The following is a 22,481-nucleotide window of genomic DNA, read 5'->3' on the forward strand; positions in this document are numbered from 1 at the left end:
AGAGAGAGAGAGAGAGAGAGAGAGAGAGAGAGAGAGAGAGAGAGAGAATTTTGCCTGCCCTGCCCCCCCACCCCCCTACAGATGCCTGCCAAAAATGCTTTATGCAGAGGCTGTGTCAGCTGTATTAGACTCTACTCCAAGGTAATTTAAACAGGCCAGTGTACATATCTGATCTCTTATCTGCTGGCTCAGAATGCCCACCCCCCTATTCTGCTGCTTCACTGAACTATCCAACATACTGCTGAGGCTGCAAGCTCTAGCTGAAGTCAGACAGGGCTCAGCACTTGTTTGAGAATGCACAGTAAAATCGTGAATGCTGGCTGCAGCCCTTTCCCTTTGTTTTCTGCAGTTGCAGGGAGCGAAAAGCACAGAAAGAGATGCTCTGACAAAACCATGACCCTAAGGTCTTGAAATCAGATTTTCAAAATTACAACCTTTAACAGGTAAGCAAAGCAATTTCTTCTTATTAGACAACGTGACAGTCACTTGCATACATTCTGCCATCTTCCCTTACTCGTCTCTCCCTCCTCCGTACAACCCCAGCTTGGCAGGGTCCTGACATCCAATTACATGTTCCATTTTTACCACTTTCCTTTGCAAGCTTGGCACATTCTCCCTGCATCTCCACCTCTGCAGCTCTGGCACGTGCCCCCTGCAGTCCGCAAATAACTCTCTGGGTCAGAGTGAAGGAGCCCCGCCCTTGGCTGAAACTGGGCTGCAACAGGCCTCTCCTTGTGTGCTTCTGCACAAAAGACTTTCTGTGCAGACCCCTTGAGGCAGGGCCCAATAAAGGGAGGGCACAACTGTTCATAGAGGTGGAGAATGCACGCTTTTCTATCCACTCAACAACTGCTCCAGCTTAAGTCCTGCTGTGCACCCTGTGCTTGTGCTCCACAGCTGTTAACTGTGTGTGTTGCTGGGGAGTGGGGGTGGGGAGACAGGAGAATAATCAAAAAAGTTAAAGGAGATGTATTTTCACAACAGCTGTTTCTGGGAATCAAAAGACAAGAGAGATAATTTGGGGAAATGTGTCTGAAGAGAGGGCTGAAATTGTGTGGCATTTTCTGAGCCCCTATAATAACTGTTGCATAATGGCTTTGATATGGCCACTTTTGTTTGTTTGTTTGTTTAACAGCAGGGGATCAGAAGTAAATCTTCTCCTAACCAGAGGAATGAACACTGCAGGAACTGAGAGGTCTTTGGTAGGAGCCAACTTTTCACCCAGCCATTTTCTGCCCTCTCTTCTTAGAACAGACCATTCTAATCCTCAACACTCGGGCTCTGCTGCTTCAGTACCAGTTCTGCAACATGCCTCCATGCTTTGACACATTCTGGAGCTATTAGTCATATTTGAACCCTGACCTGCCTCTCCTCATCAAAAATTGTACTAGTGACCTCCAGGAAAGTGCAAACAAGGAGGTGGTGGTAAGGATGTAAAAACCACTCCCAATGAGGTTCATGATAACTCATCAACTGGAGGATGGTTTTAGGATATGAAGGGCCACAGATCAGTGGTAAAGAATGTGCCCAACACACAAAATCACCCATGCTCTTTCCCAGGCATCTCCAATTAAAATGACTAAGAAGCAGGCTAATGGAAACAACCTTTCAAAAAAACCTAGAGTGCGATGGCTCATCAGAAATAGACAAAACTGAGACAGATCAAAACTATAACCCAAGAGGGTAAAATCTAGCTTCCTGGGGTAGAATTTCCAACTTCTGATCTAGAAATAGCTTCCTTAACAACTGCACACTGCAGCATAAAATAGTTCTTTCATCAAAATACTGCAGCCTTCCGGATATGTTGGGCTGCAACTCCCACAATGGACATGCTGGCAGGGAATTAGGAGTGCTGAAGTTCAACATATTGGAAGGCTATCAGGTTGAGAACTGCTGAAATAGTGGCAAAGGACACATCTGGCAAATGCTTTGTTACATCATTGTTATTTAAATGCCTAGTAACATCCTTCAAGGCTGACCACCAGGAGCACCACTTTAAAAAGGTGAGCTGGGGTAGCCAGCCAGAGTATCTCACCACTTCATAGTGCCCCAACTAATGAGTGTTACTCAGACAGGGTCATTATCACTTTGAAGAGATCATTTTAGCAGTGAAACAGGAACAGCTGTGGATGCACAGGAGCTGGACAGGCTTTCCTCAGTGATACCCTATATTAAATTCCTTGTGATCTACTTCACTCTCTGCTATTGTTTCTAAATCATCAGACTGGGGGAAATGAGGTACTTCATTCCTCTTTCTTTTTAAGTGGCATGAAAATAGGACAATTTTGACTGTGATACTTTTTCAGTTAAGAGAGTATAAAACCGGAATCTCCATAATCTTGCTGCCAGCAAGAAGTTAGAGGAGAGGTGGCCTGCAAACAGCTTTAAGGTATCAGTTTCTCGCATTAAATATGGATCCAAATTCAAGCATCTTGATGGGTGACTGACAGACATGGGATGCCTTGCCTAGAACTGCTTCAGCCTACATGTGGATCTGCATGTGCTCTGGTTAGGATGGCCAAGTGTTCTGGAGAGCTGGCAAAGAACAGTTCCTGATTTGAATGTGCTCTGGCTTGTAACACATTAACGTGTTATAATTTTAAGGAGGGAGAGAAGTAGGGACCTTGAAGCTTTCCATCAACACTCAGCACCTGGACAGCAGACTGAGCAAGCATACAGGTCACCTGGTCACTCTTCTCCACAATAGTGAGATGTCTTGTATTTCTATTTAACTAGTAGCTATTTCCCAATTTGCATATATGCACATAAATTTGCATATCAAAATATTATATGGATTGAGATCTTTTTGCAAAATATATTTACTCTTTTTGGTTGATGGATAAGTGATCACTCTAGATTTTTCAAAAGTGCTACTTAAAAGGGTTCAGCAAAGTCTGTTTTTTTTACCTTCTGGATCCGCGTAGCCTTTTCACCATAACTTTCCAGTTCCCTCCGCAGCATCTCATTCTCCCTCTGAAGTTTCTCGTTCTCTCTCAGCACTTTCTCATTCTCCACCAACACAGCCTCCATTTGGGACAAATGGTTATTGGCAGGGGCAGCCTGGGCTGACATAAGGGCGTCCACCCCAGTGGAAGTAAGTGATGCCAGAGGACTGGGGCACAGTGCAGCCTGTGGGGGCAGGAAAGCTTGGGGCATCTGGGCCTGTATCACCCTAGAAAAACAAGTACAGGAAGAATTAAAGGCAAGGACTTTGCAGCAGGAAGGCCTCAGCACCATTATTTGTCCAATACTATACAAATATGTAGCTCTTTATACTATGCAGCATAAATCACTAGGCCTCAGTGATTTTACACCCTGGATTTCTGATACTTTAAGATAAGAGCTTTATGAACATTCCACATTAATTTTCCACTGTCCTGATAGAACAGGGTTAGGGGAAAAAGTCAGACAGTGGAAACGTCTTTACACTCTTCTTCTGCCTCACTTGTACTTTTGATCCCCCAGCCCCTTAGGTTTATTGGAAGTACACCACTTCTTTGAAATTGCTACTCTTAGTTATTACATGTACAAAATATTCTATGAATAACCCCCTTCTCATTTTTGAGAAGACAACTCATGTTACAGAATGCAGAGTCCATGACATTAGTTAGTGGCACCTACCTAAGAAAAAAATCATACTTTCTGGTCAAGCCCTAGTCCCCACAAAAAACATGGGCTATTTAGAATGGCCAGAATCAGAACTTGGGTATGCAGAAATGTTTTTTCAAATCGAGGCCATATTATGGCTTAAAGAGCAAACATTATATAATCAAAAGGTTAGTGCTTAAAACAAGGAGAAGCCAAGAACAGCAAGGAGAGAGGCAGTTGCTCAACACAATTCTCATGTTAAGCCTTTGCATTTACAAATACATTTGCATTGCAAAATGTATACAGGAGAATGTGTTGGTTTGAAGTGCTTTGGTATTTCCATACAGGGATTCATTTATTATCCAGCAAGACTGATTGCCATGCAGCTAAACCTTATTTGCTTGGTGCTCCATTTATGTAAATGGAGCTTATTTCCAAGCAAATGAGCTTCTACCAAAAGAGCTTGACAGCAGACTCATATGCCCATATACTCAAAATTAAAAACATTTCAATCTGAGGTAAGCATGCAAAAGATAGCAGCCTTAAACTGAAGCATTCAAATTAACACAGTTATCAAGAGAAACAAAATGGGTGAATTAGACTGCATTAGAATGCTCTTGTAATCCAGTTCCTTGTAGTCAAATTTGGTTTGAGATTCTGAAATGTATAATTTAGTCAATGTAGGAATAGTCACCATGTGCTCCAAAAAGAAATAACTATGAAGGCAGCCACTAACAATTTCTGAATGTCATCTGCAGCAGCCAGACTGAAATTATTAGAATTCAACATGGCCTCCATCCTGGTGCCTGAATAGGAAGGTGCTTCCTGAGAAGACATGGCCTCATCTGACTGAAGCCTGCCTTATAGGACTTATTCAGGCATTCTTGTGTAGCAAACTTGGAATGAGCAAGAATATGCACCTTCCTTCAAGCATACAGCCATAGGCCCTTTTGTTCCCACGGAAAGAGTCTATTTCCTGTCTCCAACATTATCTCTTCCTGTCAGCATTCCCCATAGTTGGCCTCACAGTGAGAAATTACGGTTCTGTTCCCCCACCCCCTTCCCATCTTTCTTTAAAGCTATTACTTGTCAGTTTGTCACAAAGACTGGCTGGCAATTGTGAAAGCATTTACAAATGCAGTCCTAAGACCCCTGCAAAACAACAGAAAAGCACCTGATAGGATGACTTCAGAATACAGTACATTGTTCTAGATTAGCCTTCAGCACACTCATTCCTTGTTGGTGCCACAACTCCTAATCTCAGGAAGGCAATCATATATGAAGGATATGGGGTCCTAAGCTAAACTTCCACTCATATTCTGAGCACTTGCCATGGTCTCCTGGATACCATCTCCAAAAGCACTGTCACTTAACTTTCCTGCATTCCAAATAAAGACCCTGTTAAGTAACCACAAATACCTCCACTGGGCATATCACAACTTCCCCCCAATCATGTGTGCACCTGTTTCAGAATTAGCCTCAGAAGCACCACCTTTCTGAGTATAAAGAAACACGAAGATGGTTACCCTAACTCCTACTCCTTTACATTTACAAATTAGTTGAATGTTGCAGTGCAGTTTAGCCAAGACAAAGCCACATGTGCCTTCTGGTTCCTCACTGCTTATGTTCACAGACAAGGGTGGGTATTAATAAGCCACCCCTCATTTCCCACAGATTCTTTACTTTCTTCGGGTGTTTCTATGCAACTCAGACTAACTTTGTCACTTTTTTGGGACAAGAGAGAACAGGATTAACCAAAATGTAGATCTTGTTTGCTTTGCACCATACCAATAGCTTCCAAAGTGAAATGAGCCATACATTCAAAGGAACCTCCAAAGGTAAAAAAGGGGCCGTTTCCTTTAAAAAAGTGATAAATTTGGAAGAAAAAGCACCTAGTTTATTCTTGTCAAACTAAATCCTTACATATTTTTGCATCAGTGTATTTCCACACTCCCTTTGCATTGGTTACATTCCATAACCACTTCCCTTCTCTGAGAAGAACAACAAAAAGGGAAGGTGCTTTCCATATAATCATAGGGAAGGGATAATTGTATGAAGCAAAGGAACAGAACACCAGGAGCATCTCAGCCACAAATGGATTTCTAGTCTGTATCAAGTAAACACAATCCATGTCACAAGTTTTTCTGGGGACATGCAGGTGGTTTTGGCTACAACTCCCATCACCCTCATCCAGCAGGCTGTGGTGATGGGAGCCATAGTCCAAGACAACTCAAAGGTGCCAGCTCGGAGAAGGTCTTCATTTACTAATATGATGTGTTACCTGATTTCAGGATGTTGAAATCCTGGACCTTCTCTGTAGTGGTGTCTGGGATCTGGGAGGTAACTGCCTGATGCCTCCTGTGAAGGGATTACATAGGGATATTCTGGAGGAGGACCACGGACCTCTGGGGTCTCAGAGGGCTTTCCCCTGGAGACAGAGAGCTGATGGTTCCTAGAAAGCTGGGGGTAGCTGTGAGAGGAACTCATGTGGTTCTGAGATTTGGCTCCATTCCTCTCAAGTGACATCTGCAGGAGCCGCTCACTGAGTGACCGCACATGTCCACGCTTCAGCTCTTTCAAAGACTCATCCTGATGTGCGCTGCTGGTGTCAGAAGCATAGGCCCTGCGTTGTCCTCCTTCAGCCTGCACCCCAGACAAGGCTGCCATGGCCTGTTGTCCTCGCTGTGAGGCGTAATACTGGGAATGGGCTTTGGCTTCCTCATAGGTGGGGAGCTCCTCTCCCTTGTGCTGAGGCTGGCAGAGTCGATACATGTTATTCTCCAGATACAGGTGGTCACCGTGGTGTTCCTGGCCTTGGGGCTCCTGCCGTGTGGATTGCTGAACCATCTGGCTCTCCTCCTGGGTGAGACTCTCAAGGGAGGACTGTGGGCTACCACCACTTCCTCCTCCACGCAGGGCCTGCTGCTGTATTGCCAGGAGCGTACGATTTTCTGTGAGGTTGCCATACCTCAATTGCTCCTGGATCAGACGGTGAAGGACAGTTCCAGAGGAATCCTCAGCTGTCCTCATTCTCAGCGAACTGGTGGTCCACCAGCACTTGCCAAAGGCACCAAAAACACCTGGAATCTAGCAGCCCTTTTCCAGCCAAACGATTCTGAAAGTGAAGAAAACAGAGGTCAGCACAGCTTGAAAAACAATGCTGGCAGAAGCCAATTTTATGTCTTCTTGAATGTTCAAGAGAACTCTCACTTGAGCACTAAAATCCAGTTTTAAAATCTTATCTCCCTTACTCTACTATACAGGGTTATTGTGAAGATATTATGTGTATAATGTCCAATGTTAGTCCTACCGAGGGCAGACCCACTGAAATGCATGGCACTTAATTACATCCCATTAATTTAAATTGGTGTACTCTAAATAGGATTAATATTGGACACAATTCAATGACACAACTTCCATGTACTTCTACAATGAGCTCCTTGCAGGAATAGAAGAATGCAAACATGGTCAATGACATTTTAAGTTTTGTTTGATATGATTTGTTTCCATTATAAACTGCTCAGAGTCACATATAAGGTGCTCCCACTGGTATCCTTCCTAATGGGACAATAGTGTTACCTGAACAACAGCTCTAGTTCCAGTTGCAATATCCTATAGAGGACCATCTATGAAATTGGTTGGGGAAAATCCCTCCTTTCTCCAACTCAATTCACAGGCGTTTTGTAATCTTTCACCAGAAAGGAGCCCAAAGTCACTCAAAGGCACAAATATTTTAGTCCACCCCAGAATAAAAAGCAGACTACAAAAATACTTTCTGGCTTATTTCTCTAAATGAGAAATCTCACAAAGAAGGTATTGTTGCTGCTACAAAGCGATCAGTAGTTGATTTCTCAAAAAGAAGTTTGAAACCAACAACGCCTTCTGTCCTGGAAAGTCTTGCCTTCTGGTCCCAGATGTCTGGCGGCTGTCTGTCTCTTCACAAGGAACACCACTCTGTACATGCTGGCTTTAATAATATTTTGCACATGACACTTTAATAGTATTTTACATAAAATCACTGGCTTTAATAATATTTTGCATATGACACAGCACTGCTGCTTGGTAACTGGGGACACAGAAAGGACAAAATAGGTTTAATGGGGCCACGCTGTTTCAGTCCTTTCTGGGAACAACCATGAGGAGATGCACAGTTCTACGAAAAGCACATTTACCTTTGATTCCATTCTATAATATCACTTCAGATGCTATAAAACTAACCCTCTGTACTGTAAAAGGTTTGGAGTATAATAGTGTGGATGAACCGCGTCCCAACTTAACTCCCGAATGAAGAAGAAAGAAGCTATACATTAAGTACAATCCCTTTACAGTCTTAATTCTGAGAACGTTAATTCCTTATTCTTTGGTATTTCTACAGTGGAAAATGCCAGATGTTATTGGCTCGTTTTTATATGATCTTTGCTTAGTCCTAATGACGGGGGCTAAATGATGGGCTACAAATACTACTAAAACAATTTCCTACAGCGTAGGAAGTTTGACATCCTTTATCTTAAACAGGTTAACTCCTCTGAAACGTGTTCTCATTCAGTTTTCTTTAGCAGCGAATTCAAACAGAAGCGCCTTGGAAAACCTTTAAACAACTCTAGCAACGGCAGAGCAATCCTTGCACACCTGCTCGGAAGTTTCAAGTCCCAACTGGGTTCCACGCTGCTTACTCCTCGGAAAGTGTGCATGACTTTGGCCTTAGGCTGCACTCTGGCATGCACACTTGGCCGGGACTGAGCTGCTGCGTGCGTGTGCTACCAAAGTCTCTCTGGTATTTATTTTGCTTATTGATCTACGGTAAGTTCCTTGGTCCGTTTAGGGGGCAATCATCGTGAACACAGGAAGACTACTGCTCTTCCCATTCCTTCTTCCATCCCGCCCCCCTCGCGCGCCACCAGCCTTCCAGTTCACACGTAATGGAGAGCGAGTGAGCGACCGCCTGAAGCGCATTCAGCAGATTGCCATCTGCGCAGTATTTCGAGTTCCCCTGCCTCGCTGCCCGCTCTTTGTTTTCCAAATAGTTCTGCACTGACATCATAGGGGTTTGGATTGCAATTAACATTCCTGTTAAGTGAGAACGAGGACTCAGGGCTCCAAGAAGCAGCGGCCAGCGGCAAGCGAGCGAGACAAAAGCCAAGGCGAGTTAGCTCGCGGGGGATACCCCAGCAGCACCTGCAACGCCAGCACGCCCCCAACTCAAATCAACAACGCCCGATTATGCACCTTCTTACTCCACCTCTCCAAGAAACTTTCCCTGACACGACATGCCAGTTACAAACATCAAGCAACTGCGGGACGGTAGTTGAGGAAAGCGTGGCGCGTGGGGCGCGCGCGCGAAGGACAAACAGAAGCGAGTTAAAGGGAGACGAATACCCAGATTTAAATTTAGGACGCGAGGGAGTGGGATGGGAAGCCTGCCCCTTCGCCCCCCGTGTTCGCACTCTTGTCAAGACCACTGGCCGAATGGAGGCGGCGGCAGCACGGTAAATTTACCACAGGATATCGCTTTTGAAGGGCTTTTGCTCAGTGAGGGGCGAGCGAAAGAAACAGCTCGCCATGCTCTCTCCTCTCCCCTCCCGCAGATGTCACAGCCACCTCTTCTTTGCAAGTGCGGTCACAGCGGTGAAGGCGGCGTAAAACTTACCGGACCATAGCAGCCCTTAAAATGGCTTCGTAAACTCCGCTGTTGGCGCTCCCACAGCCGCCCCCCAACTCGGTGCTTTCTCTGGCTTTGGAGCGTGCGAGAAAATTTTAAAAGCAAAAACCAAAGACGCAAAACCCCAGCAAAAGCTCTGTGCGGCTTGCGAACTCCTGCCTTCGGCGACTGAGTGAATGTGAGTGTATCGCGCGTGCATGTAAGTCTACTGGCTCCGTCGTACAGCGCCTGCTCGTGTCCGCCCCTACTGCAAAGAAGGCAACTAATTAACTGAGCGCAGCTGCAGCACCAGCGCCTGCCTCCTCCAACCGTAATGAAAGCCAGGGAGGCCGGACTGCGCAAGACGCTGCTGCTATGTCAGGAATGCAAGAGTTTTCAGGTTTCCCGCCCCGCCCCCTGCCTCGCCCGCGATCAAAGCGGCTAGCTGCAAATAACCTTGCTGCCGCTGTCGCTGTCCCCATAGGGGGCGTGCGTCAGCGTCCCCGATATTTGAATGGTGTGCAACGCGTGCTAGCCAAGCTCAGCCGGCAATGAGGTCCGCTCCTGAGTTTCCTTTGTTGCACGCATCTCTTTGGAGGTGCACCTATTGCATAGGGAGTACTCAGAAGGCATTCCTTTTCTTCTTTCAGACGTTTAGAAAGTCCGAGGTAGGGGCAGAGGGGATTTTTAGCTTTCCTTTTGGAAGTTGGGCAGCAGGGGAAAAGGCATAGTATCGCTAAAAATGGAAAGGGTCGGGGTGGGGCTTTTGGATTTCAGCCTCCCCTCCCCCATCCTCCTTCATAATTCTTTGAGGGGTTCAGTGGACAGTGAAAAGCGATTCTTACTGCTTTGCATCTGTTAAAATGAGAGAGGTCCACTAAGAATTGGGCCCTCTGACTTGGAAAAAGGGACAGTTCTGAATCCTGGGGCAAGAGTGGGTCTGTCCCCCAGCTAGGACTTAACCACACACAGAAGTATGTTACCCACAGCGGCACTATCCGAGCAGGACCTTGAGGAAGAAGCCCGGCGCCACGCTCTGCTCTGAGTGGCAAATGCAACAGGGCTAGTTTACCACATTGTAATCCATGATGCCATATAAAAGAACTCCCCCTCCCCACGCACACAACTGGATCGGAGGCCAAAAAAGACCTGACTGCAGCACCGGTTAAGTCTTCATTTTGATTGTCCTAAATCCGTCCTCTCCACTGGGCTCTCCAGATGCCAGCAGGGCAGCATAATAGAGATGAGTGAGAATTAAGCTCAATAAGCTCTTCAAATAGTCACCAGACCATCCTACCTGGCTGAGTGCTTGAGAGTGCTTCCTGTAATGCCAGATACCTGGGTCATTCTGTGCTAAAGGAAGGACTTCTGAGCTTTCTATTCTGAAGAACATCCAGGACTCCTTGGCTGCCTCTAGAGAGCTGACTGACCCTTCTCACAAACTCAGAGATGCAAAGTTTGTAGCAGCCCCCTTGCTGCAGAGCAAAATGTTAAAAAAATACCGCTTAAGTCATTCTAAAACAGCTCAGTGCAACAGAGTTGAAATTCTGTGTGCATGGCTCTGTCCATAATGAAACAAACGTCTCTGCATGCCCATGGTTAAGATGAAGGTAAGTTCCTGGCTTACTGGTTCAGTGTGTAGAGAGTTAGCAAGCAGCCTCCCCATGTCAGGGCTGCAATTAAGTAGGGGGAGAATTGGGAGAATTCCACTTAGCCAGAGCAATGCCTTTTCTTTGCTGCATAGCCTACCCCAACCTGCTACCCTCCAGATGTTCTGGGTTGCATTTCCCATAATCTCTGGCCATTGGCTGTAGCAACAAGGGCTGAGGAGAGTCCACATCCTCTGGAAGGCATCAGGCAAGGGGAGACTAACCTGCACCAAAATGCCATTTCCTCAGGGGTGCCATTCCTATGAGGCATCTGGAGCAGAAGAGGGCAGGATCTACTGGTGTAGATCTCTGGGTGATTTACAGTCTCCCAGCCATTTCACAATAGCAGTTTTTAGACAGTTAGAACCCCTGAATTGTAGTAATGCAGATGGAGGTTTGTATTTGTCTACGCAGCAGGTTGTCTCTGCATATGGTTCACTGGCTCTCTGCCCCCTCGGCCACTATTTTGCAGTTGCTCTAGCTGACTGATGGCCCTCTGGCCTTTAAGAACAATACTTCTCTCTCTCCTTTTTTAATTCACAAACCTAGAGTTAGCTTTCTCCCAACATACAACATTTGTGATCCCAGTTTTGCAGTCACACGTTTCTATCTCCTTGTTCCCATCACCTGAGTTGTGTTGAACCTCTTAGACCCTGCTGTGTGCAATTTGGACTAGTCCAGTTCACCCTTGAAAATGCCTCCAACTGCAAGCAGCCATTCATTCATCTCTGGACAATTCTAGTATGAGGATAAAGAGGGTTGTAGATTAGCAAAGGAGCCAATAGAAGTAGAAATACGTTATCAGTGTTGTTAAGCTCATCCGGGTAGAACTGGCCCTTCCATGAAGTGCAGTGAGTCCCTGCCTCAGGCACTGGATTGCAAACAGTGGCAGATTCCATCCGTCAGAGCTGTGCACTCTGCTCCACACTCTGGAAAGATGTTCCTTCAGCAGCAGAAGTGCCTGGCACAGTACTCTAAAGTGCCACCTACCCAGTGTCTTGCATTGAGTAGCCCTCAAAGGGCACTGTCAGGCAGGTAGACTCTGGGAAGCTCTGTTGGCTGCTCAGAAGGACAAGCAGCCAGTGCAGCAGCTCTCCAGAGAAGCTGACCCAACTGCCAGGCCGTCTCAGAAGCCTCTCCTTTGACGCCTTAGAGCAGTGCACTGCAGGGTATGTGGCCCTGGAGATTTCCTGTGCTGCCTCTGCTACCCTCATTATTGTCAGGTGATAAACAGGAGGGAGAGTGGGCCCTTTGCCACTGTTGTCATGATCAGGAGGAGAGAGAAGGCACTGGGGGAGAAGCCAGGAAGAGCAGCAAGGACTTCTGCAGCTGCCACCACCAACAGCAGCAGGGAAGGAATAGGTGACTACAGTTGTTGTGTGTGGGGAGAAGAGAGGCCAGTGGTGGGAGAGAAGGATGGTGGCTGCCACCTTCATGGAGAAAGCAAGGAGGAGCAGGCAGGCACTGCCACCATCATCATGGCCATCAGGGAGTTGGGGGTAGGAAGAGAGAGCAATGGGAGGTCTTGCACCGGCTCTGTTCCCTGCCTTTAGTTTCTGTTTCTGCTTTCTGTTTCTGGCTTGGTAAGTGTGGAGCTTATACAGTGTTCTTTGCCCTCCCTACTTCCAGTCTCAGCACACTGAGGACTGTGCAATAGGAATTCCAGATCACAAGCCAGAGATTCAAGACAAGCTTGAGCCTGGCACACCCATTACTTTAAGGTTTTTTTACTCTTCTCTTTCCATCCTAAAAATGCAGGGGTACACTTTGGAGTGCAGGAACATCAGAGGGACTGGTCACACCTGTGACATCATCTGTGGTCTTGGTTGGGGCTACTTTGCCTGCCCTACATCCTCCCAGATGGGGGAAGGCACAGTATCAGCTGCTCTTCAGTTTTGGGCTGCACACACACAGCAGGGGTCCCTGGGGCAGGCCTTGGCAGTCAGGGCCCTGTCCCCCTGAAGAAATTCAGGAGGCTCTGCAGGCCACATGCAAGAACTGCCAGAAACCAGATGAAGGCTGCAGACCAGAAGGTCTCTTTCCCTGTTCTAGCAGGTTGTCCAAGGCAGTTAACTTATTTAAAGATGCAATTTTAAAAATAAGCCCGCCCTACACAAACGTACAAAAGTGACATATAAAACCATTTTAAGACTGCTAAGGGTTTTTTCAGGAACCCCAAGGAATTGTCAATGGCTGACAGGACCTCTGGGAAAGGAAATGTCTCCATTCTTTCTGAGCACTTTTTCATTTTAATTTCTCAGGGATAACGGAAAAGTGCAGGGGCTTTTCATAGGTTGTATTATTTATTGTTTTGTGTGGGAAGAGGAGTTATGAGGAGCTTTTGGAACATTTGGTTGGCGAGAACATGTGAGTGCGAGAGCCAGGGAGGAAGATTCAGGGAATTCATTCTTGGAAATCGCACTCATTTGTTTGTGAGGAGAGCAGAGGCAGCTTGTTGCTAGAGGAGGGGTCTTATTTATTGCCAAGGGATAGGCATTCTGCCTGCCAGCTGCCTATGGAAATAAATCTTATTTAATCAAAGCTGTGAGAGGATCTGTTGTCTTTAATGCCAAACAAGGCTGATTAAAAAAGAGAAAGAACCCGCCCGTTACCATCTGCTCTTCTCACTGCCCACCCCACAAAGAAGCTTCTCTCCTCCCCCATTTGCCCCCATTTGACAGGTGATGGCTGCTTGTAGCTAACAAAAAGGCACAATATCCTTTGACTTGCAGGAACATTCCAGGGGGTGGCTTGGGAATTCCTCTCCTCTTTCCTGTGCTTCGTGCACTATGGCAAGTTTCCAAACTATTTCCTGCCTTACTGGAAGGATATACTGCTGAGATGAAGGGATATATATTGAATGTGTGCCTGAGGATTAGGTTGAAGATGGAAGACACCATGAGATTATTAGAATATAGGTGCAGAGGCTTAGAAGAGGCCAGAGAACAGGCATCGAGAATACGACAATTGTATTTATTAACTTTCTAACTGGACAGTTCAGAGGCTCTGCAAAATTAAATAACTACCTACAAACAAAAATAAGCACAAAATGTTTGGGGAATTGGGTGAGGTGGAAGGTGAGTTGGATTTGTAAGCAGTAACTGCATCACAAAAAACAACTGATGATACCCACAAGTTTATGCAATTGCATTTTGCACAGCATGTATGGTGCACTTACTATTCACGAAAGCATGTTATGTTGCCTTCATTGGCATGCATTAAGATAAAGGATGCTGTAGAGGTTAAAAACAAAGCATTGTGTTTTTGCATTTATCAAATGCTGTGCTTTTGAGCACTTAGCAGCGAAAATGCAAGGAACAGACGTGCAGCCATATGGGGAGTCGAGGAATAGGTGCAACAAAAGAAAAACAAACTGCATTTTGGGTACAATGACTGGATTGTGTAGAAAATCCTTTAGGCTCAAAACTGGCAACATCTCTTTAAAAGGAAGAAACAATGAACAATATCCAAGCAATGACTTGGATCCAGATTTAGTCATACATAGACCTATTAAAATTAATGGGGCTTAAATTAATCCCCCAAAGTGTACACCATTTTAGGAAGCTATTGTAGTTTGATCACTGAGCCACCTACTACCTTTAACACGGCTCTCCAAAGTTTCAGGCAAGGTTCTTTCCCAGTCCTACCTGGGATGCTGGGGTTGAAGCTGGGACTTACTGCACTGTGCTCTACCACTGAACTACGGCCACTCCTCTGCTCACAGAAAACTTGTATAACATCTGGAAATTTTCTTGAAGTATGTGTTTGCAATGAGCAGGTTGCTGGCTTCACAAAATTCTATGAGTTGTTCACTTGTTAAGTTTCTTACCCCTAGGCCAAATTTTCCTACAACGTTTGAGTTTACTTTGTTTTCCCCTTTTGTGTTCCAGTCACCTAGAATTAGCAGCATGTCTTGTTTTGGTGGGTTATCAATTTCTTCTTGAACATCGGCATAAACATTTTTGATGTCCTTCTTCCATATCTGTTGTTGGAGTGTGGACTTGAATGATGGTTATGTTGATAGGTTTTCCACTAATTCTGTTTGGTATTATTCAGTTGGATTTTTCATTATAGCTCTGTACTGTTGGTGGTACATCAGTAGTAAAACCACTCCAGTTTTTCTAAGTGCATCCTTTCTGGAGTAAAACACTGATTGGAAATGTCCCATTCCAGTCCACATTAGTTTGCTCACACCAGTAGCTCATAAAGTGCCTTGGGGGTCTCATCTTCTAGCACAACCTCTTGTTTCATTTTTGATTGTTTCATCACAGGATTTTCGAGTTAAGAAAATTAAGAAGTGGGTTACCACATCTTTCTTCTGCACAGAATTAACCAGATTTAGCTTAAGCATAATTGCTGTAGTCTGCAAAAGATCCTCCACCAGTGCCCCCTTCAACTACTGCTGCTGCCCAGTAGCTGCCTTTCAGAAGTTTCTCTGCTCCCATCATTATTGAGATTTATTCTCTTTCTGGAAGAGGATGCATCTTATTTATTTATTTAAAACATTTGTATGTCAGTTGTGCCACAGCACCTCTGGACAGGGCCGGCTTAACAGCATTATGGGCCCTGGGCAAAGCAGTGTACTGGGGCCTCTACGACAACTACAACTACTGTTAATTTTGGAAGTTTTCCAATTTTCCAAGGGTTAACATACACAGATTAGTATGGGGCCCACGGGCAAGTGCCCATCAGGCCCATGAGTTAAGACAGCCCTGCCTCTGGACAGCTCACAGTCATCTTAGTTTGACATCTCAGCCTTGGCTGTTCCACCTTAGGTGACCCTGCTAGGACACCAGCCTGGTGAGACTGTTTTGGCCTCCTGACAGTTCTTGGCTTCTCTGACACTCTCAAAACGCCTCACCATGTTAAGGTATGCATCCAAAGGTGGGGTAGATATACACTTTCTTCACCATTCTTATTTGACATAATGGGAGAATGGGTGGCAAAGATTGCTTCCACTGCTCCTCCTGCCCTGCCAGTTGCAGCCTGGCAGGGCACTGGACATATTTTAGCCTCTGAATTCAGAGACTCCCATTCTGCAAGGGTAGAGGCCTATTGAACAGACATCCATAGGACAAAGGGCTCTGATTTCAGAGCTCTCCCTCCCTCCTAAATCCAATCCTGCCAACAGAAACCCATCTACCATACAATACATTATTGGAAGATGGAGAAGCGAAAAAATCCTTTGCCATTCCAGTTGCCCTATCAGACTGTTGCCAGCAAGGGTTACAGTGGATGGAGATTCTGAAATTGGATGCCTCCAAACTGGATGCAGTAACTATGGAACCTGTGACTCCTCAGATCCTGCCTTGGGGCCACATGACTGCTGTCTAAAATCTCTGAAAAGATAGATAATCCAACATTTAGACACTGTGTGGCTTTTCAGATGTTGTTAGAATCTAAGTCCCATCAGCCCCATCCAGAATAGGGATGAAGGTTGGCATCTAGCAACCTCTGGAGGGTCAGAGATTCCCTGTCCCCAGTAAAGAATTTTATAAATCAAAACTAGCCGCTCACTTAGGCTTGTAAATTAATCAGAAGTCAGCAAAACTTGCTTGTGTTTAGCTATGCTTAGAACATAAGTGATTAAACTTTACATGCATGTACAGTAATGCTTCTAATACATCTTTCAGTGCCCAAATAGTTTTATTCATTACTTGGGACTATTGTCTTATCTGATCTAGGTTTACTGGGGTTATCAGCTTGGAGATGAAGTCTGTATCTTTAAATGTGCAAGGCACCCAAGAAAGGTTGCAGCTTTTAGGCTGCATACAGAATCTAATTTCATCTTCTCTTTACTGTAACCAGAGAGCTCTCATTTGATCCCAAAACCAATGTGGAGAAGAGCATGGGGGAAAAGAACCCATTAAGAAATAAAGCAGGATGTGCAGCAAATACTATGTGTCTGGGCAAGAAATCAGTAACCCTAACCATTCACACAGCAGTGAGGTCTGAGAATGGTGATTCCTTGTAGATGTTCAAGAGGTTAGCTGGCAAGCATGATCCACCCAAGACCGAAACAAGAATGATCTGGACAGTCTCTTGGAGACTCCAGCTGCACCTGCCCCAGCCCTGGCTTGTTTCAGCAGCCCATTTTTCAAAGCTAGATTGTAACTTGCTGGTCAGAGTTAAGCCATTTGAGGTGAATGTTCCTGGTGTACTGGAGAACTATAAAAAATAAAGAATGTTGTGGGTGTGAAACTAAACTGGTTTGTGTGGAATGAACTGGTGTAATCAATTATGGAATCATGTTATTGTGAAATGAACTCCACTTATATGAAATGGAGTAAAGAAGATGGGTGTGTAATATAGATGGTCTGAAGCCAAGCATGTTTCCAAGACAGAGGTCACTATTTAAATTTCACATAATGCTCTGGTGCTCATAACTACCTGCATTCTGAATGTTGATGATGGAGTGATTTCTTGCTTCTGTCATTAATATTCAGATATAGAGAGTTCATTTCCTTGTTACGGTAATTGTTTTTGTGCTAACATGGCTATTCAGGGTTCAATTTGTGTCTGTTAATTAGGTGGGCTTTACTGTGTGGTCTTGGTCTGTCCATTTATCTATCACATCAGACAAAATAAATGGTATTTGGCTGAATTTTTGGACAAATTAAGTTATCTGCACCCTTTTCCCATCATGTACAGATTGTTTTCTCTCTCAGAAGTTGGATTAGTTCTCAGAGAGGAAGTATCCACAGAGAAACATGGATTATTCTCAGGAACCTCGATCCATTCCCATTCCACCCCCTCTGGAGCCAGTGTGGTGGTTAGAGTGAGAAACTAAGACCTAGGAAACCTGGGTCGTAATCGCTACTCAGCCATTAAGCTCACTGGAAGGTTTTGGGCTAGTCATGATCTCCCAGCCTAATCTACCTCACAGAGTTGTGTAGATAAAAGCAGGGTGCACATGTGTCACATATACTACACTTCTCTAGTATATGTCACTTCTTTGGAGGACAGATGAAATAATAAATATAATAAACTATTATTATTTGGATCTAGACCCAGTACCAACACATCAGTCCAATACAGCACAGTTTATGTCCCATCTCTGAAACAGATGATCAAGGTTTAAGATTCTCAATCAGCCATCAGTTTTTAGCATTTTTTTCAGTGGCTCAGGAACACTCACACACACTCTCTTATAGCCCATTTCCTTGATTTTTCATTTATCTGCTTGGGCTTCGAGAAGGTTCACTATGATAAAGTTAGCACAAATGCATGTACATTCCCTTACCTGAATGCCCTTACCTGAATTGACAAATCCATACCACAAATCCCATTCAGGATCAATAAGATGGTGTGTGTGTGCGCGTGAGTGTACAGGGACCACCAGCTTGGTGTGGAATTTTTCTTAGATGCCTGTGCAAGGCCTGAGCAGATCACCATAGTTAAAGGCTTGTTGATTACTCTGCAATTCGGTTTTGGGGTTTATTTTTGAGATTGGCATAATCATTGTGGATGGAGCTAAATCCAAGCCTGATTGGAAAGAGTAGGGAAGGACAATACAGAACTGAAATCCAGATACCAGATTACATCTCAGACTGTGCAGAGTGGTAGTTCATCCTTTTGACCTTTGTACTATTGAATGAGTTTCCATTTCTCTCCATCTGCTGGGCCCTCTGCACTCAGGGGCAATGGCAGATTTATTGAGGAGAATGTGCAATACTGATTTATAGGAGACAGCATGTCTTCTTATGTACTCCTGCCCCAGAACAAGGGTCTTTGCATTGTAAGGAGCCCCATTCACCTTCCAGCTTTTCATTGTTCCATATGAAAATGAGAGCTCACTAAACAGATGTCATCTCAGGAATGCAACAAAAAGGTCATAGTTGAAGGATTTTGGAATACTCCAATAACCATCAACAACTGAATGATCCAAGCCACTGTAATCCTAACCAGGAGCCTTGCTGAATGGCTCTTGCTCACTATACTTGTCACTTTTGCAAAAAAAAAAAAAAAATCTGTGCAATTCATTCTTCTGTTACCCTGCTATGTAGAAATATATGAATTTGTAAATACAGATTAAAATATTGCTTCATTTTAAAAACCACAAAAGGCTAGACAAGAACCTCTGCTTCCAAGATGTATGGAATGGTGAGCTGAGAGCTGAGACAGGGGAAAAAAGGTGTAGTAGAAGAGTTAAGCCTTTTATAGCTTTATCTTGGGAAGAGAATTAGGTCTGAAGGCTGCCATTAAGAAAAGAAAACCCCTCCAAGGAAAGGAAACAAAGATGTTTTAGGTGAAAGAAAAAGGGAGTGGGAATCAATTTTTCAATTTCTCACTCTGGAGAATCTCCCCAGCCCCTCCTGTATGGTGTATATAGCCATAAAATACTCAGGATTAGTCCTGCCAGCCCCAGCCTAGGCCCTTTAACACTATGTAGTACACAGAGGAATACGCTGGGGCTCTGGTTTCCATTTGGCTTGTGCCCAGTCAGTTACAGAACAGTAAGCTTAATTCATGTAGCCCTGTACTGGTTCAAAAGAGTTAATTCTTCAAACTCATCATTATCCTAATAACAAACTCCGAGCTCTCTGAGTGAGAATTATTTCAGAGTCAGAACAGTGCTCCCCATCATAGACAAGTGTGAGGTGTCAGCAGGTGCACATGCGCGTGCACACACACACACACACACACGTGTGTGTGTGTGTGTGTGTCAGAGAGAGGGGGAGAGAGAGAGAGGGACTAAGGAAAAAGATCCTAAGGGAAGGAAACCCCACAGTAGCTTAGTGAAGACCAAGAATGGTCAATGGGCACAAAATGCTAAACAATTGGTGGAGGTGTGGGAAACACACAAAACAAGGAGTGGAGGAAGGGAATGGTGTAGCTGGAAAAAAGGCAGGACTAGGAGCACTCCACACAACATTTCACATTGGTCACAAAGATGGTGGTGCTGGTCGTGGTGGTGATGATGGTGAACCACATATTTACAACTGGTAGCTTTTAGCCACATAATGACATTCAGGTAACTAGCTGGATACAAAACAAAACCATAGCAAACCAAAATTAAATCTAAACCAAAGGTAAATGCGCTGACTAGAACCATCCCCGCAACCCAAAATCTATATTAGTATAAATTTCTACTATGCTAATCAAATAATCAAATAAAAACATAGAAGCAAGTTCGGTGGGAATTAGGAAGAAGGAAGAACACTGCCTCACTTCCAACTAGGGATGTAAAGATCTGCCTGGAATCCAACTCTCTTTGAGTTTGCCAGATTTCTTTCCTGAGCTTGGAAGCAAGCTGAGCCAAGATTAAATCTGAACGCTCAGGAAGACTGGCAAGACCCTTCTTCACACTGAATTGTTCTTGCCTGCAGTGTCCACACATCACATGTGCAGGAGCAGAACTCTGCTTGTGCTACGGATGTGCAGATAGCAGGCAGCATGTGTACAAGCTGGTCTTGCCAGTCATACCTGTGCATCAACTGGACTTGCCTTCTGCTGGATGCCCACACAAACACTCAGTGCAAGTTGGGCTTACAGTAAGCAGGACAGAGTCTGGAGAGCCAATCAGAAAATCCAACAGATCCCCCCAAACTAGACATGTATGGACCAGACCTGTTCGATACATATTACTAAACTATGGGATGATTTGTTGAAAATCTAGCTTATTGTTTTGAGTCTGAACCCATCCCTGGCAGCAAATGATGGTTTTGTCAACCAACTGTAAATGACAAATAATAGTCATGGTTTGTCATTGTCTGACAAAATCTGGCTTATTTAAATCCTGGCTTATTGCGATGTCTGAATCCAGAACTATAGTATATCTCTGGCCTATTTGCAATGCTGTTCACTCTGCAACAGCAATGCTTAGGCTAAAGTTGTCTGAAAATAGAACTCATTTTAAAGTTGGCAAAATGAGGGGTTGAAAGAAACAAATAAAATATAGGGGAAACAAGCCATGTTTTATTTGCTTTTCTGCAAGACAATTAATGCCAAAAGTAATAATGATGGTTAACATAAACCATGACTTAGCATTGTATGTGTATGTTAAGTGTTCCAAAATGAAGTGAAAAGAAGGGACTTGCAGACATTCAAATTAGGTTTTGTGGGCCATATGTCAGTTATACGTTGAACTGTTCCATTTTAACCTTGCAGTTTTGTCCAGGTTTCACTGAAAACATAATCAAAATTCATCTACAGTTTTATATGCTGGAGATGCTTTGTAATCCTTCTTAGAATTGTTCAGACATTTGAGACCATTTTAACATTGTAATACTTCAGGATTGTGTGAAAGGATATGGCTTACTCTCTGGGGTCAGATCTGCTTTGATACAACACCCAGGGGCCATACTCTACTTGTCTTTAACCAAAATAGGCTTCCTTGCCTGTCTGTGCAGCAGAGATGTATTTTGGTGAAGAAGAAGAAAACCAGCTATGAGATGGATTGACTCCGTAAAGGAAGCCACAGCTTTGCATTTACAAGAGCTGAGTAAATCTGTCAAGGACAGTACATTTTGGAGGGCATTAATTCATAGGGTTGCCATAAGTCGGAGATTACTTGATGGCACATAACAATAACAAATGGTGGGCACATTCCACATAACTGCTTGCAGGAATGTTATTGTCCCAAGGTCTTACTGCATGACATGGTTCTTGTTCCTAGGGACGCCAGTGCAATTGAAAACCCACTGAAATGGGTGTATGTTCACATACTGTATTCAGGATCTGATATGTTTATTCCAAGCATTACAGCACTCTGAGATCAGAACACATGATATAACTAGAGTAAATCACTGCTGATAGTATACCATTAATAATGAATGGCCTCTTCTGTTTTGTTTTATGTTAATGCTGTTTCCATTGTGAGTGAGCCATTAGCTACCTAGTACAATAGAATGCTAAATTCTACCAACTCCCATTGATAAGAAAGCGATTACTTCCTGCTTTGTGGTTTATCTTCTGTGTTGAGAATGGAAGCAACATTCCAGTGCAATATTCTATGCACAGATTGTTCCATAGCAAAGATACCATACCAATAACCATAGGCAAGGAAATTGTCATATAATACAATTTGCAATCACTGTCATTTGTGATTGATTGCCAGTTCTTGGACTCTTTCAATATTTCTAGACCATTTTCCTTGCAGGCATACAATGCAATTGTTTACCTGAAAATATCACTCACCTGGTTCACACATAGCACTAATTCATGATTTATTTAATCCACATGTTGATAAATTCTGGTTTGTTGTGGTATGTGGTCCCAGCTCTACTAACAAACCATGATTTATTAAGAACTCACAAAAAGAACACATAGTTTGTGGTAAGATTGTGAACTCTGTGTTGTTTAAACCCAAAACTGTCAAACAGCAGGAAAGTGTGGTTCCCCCCCCCCCCACACACACACACGGCAGTACTACCATACCTTGAAAGGATTTGAGATACAGGGAGGGTGTGAATGAAGTAGGAGAGAAACAAAGAAGCCAGGGGCTGAGAAAGCAAACCATGGTTTATTTGCCAGATGAACCCTGGGCAAGGTAATAAATAGGGTAAATAAACTGTGTTCTGTGAAAATCAGGTAACAGAGTGCTGTGATGCATCCTCACAGGAGGCCTTGCACAGGATTGCAGCTTAAATATAAAACAGCTAGAA

At 44.2% G+C, this 22,481-nt stretch overlaps 1 protein-coding gene across 2 annotated transcripts in view; it reads right to left on the minus strand.

Annotated features, from left to right (window-relative positions):
• The window catches only part of AMOTL2 (angiomotin like 2), a 36,899-nt gene that overhangs the window by 10,481 nt on the left and 3,937 nt on the right, over positions 1-22,481 (minus strand). Inside the window, exons 1-3 of one of the 2 annotated variants that reach the window (XM_044434207.1) lie at positions 9,236-9,503; positions 5,870-6,703; positions 2,908-3,172 (exon numbers count right to left, since the gene is read on the minus strand). In XM_044434207.1, coding sequence (XP_044290142.1) covers positions 2,908-3,172; positions 5,870-6,618 — 1,014 coding nt within the window. In that variant the 5' untranslated portion in view covers positions 6,619-6,703; positions 9,236-9,503. Of the gene's footprint in view, positions 1-2,907; positions 3,173-5,869; positions 6,704-9,235; positions 9,504-22,481 lie in introns of those variants that run through there. The other variant, XM_044434216.1, reaches the window with a different exon arrangement.

The sequence above is a fragment of the Varanus komodoensis genome, unplaced genomic scaffold (assembly GCF_004798865.1).
Source record: "Varanus komodoensis strain SLA01 unplaced genomic scaffold, ASM479886v1 scaffold1, whole genome shotgun sequence".
Taxonomy (NCBI): domain Eukaryota; kingdom Metazoa; phylum Chordata; class Lepidosauria; order Squamata; family Varanidae; genus Varanus; species Varanus komodoensis.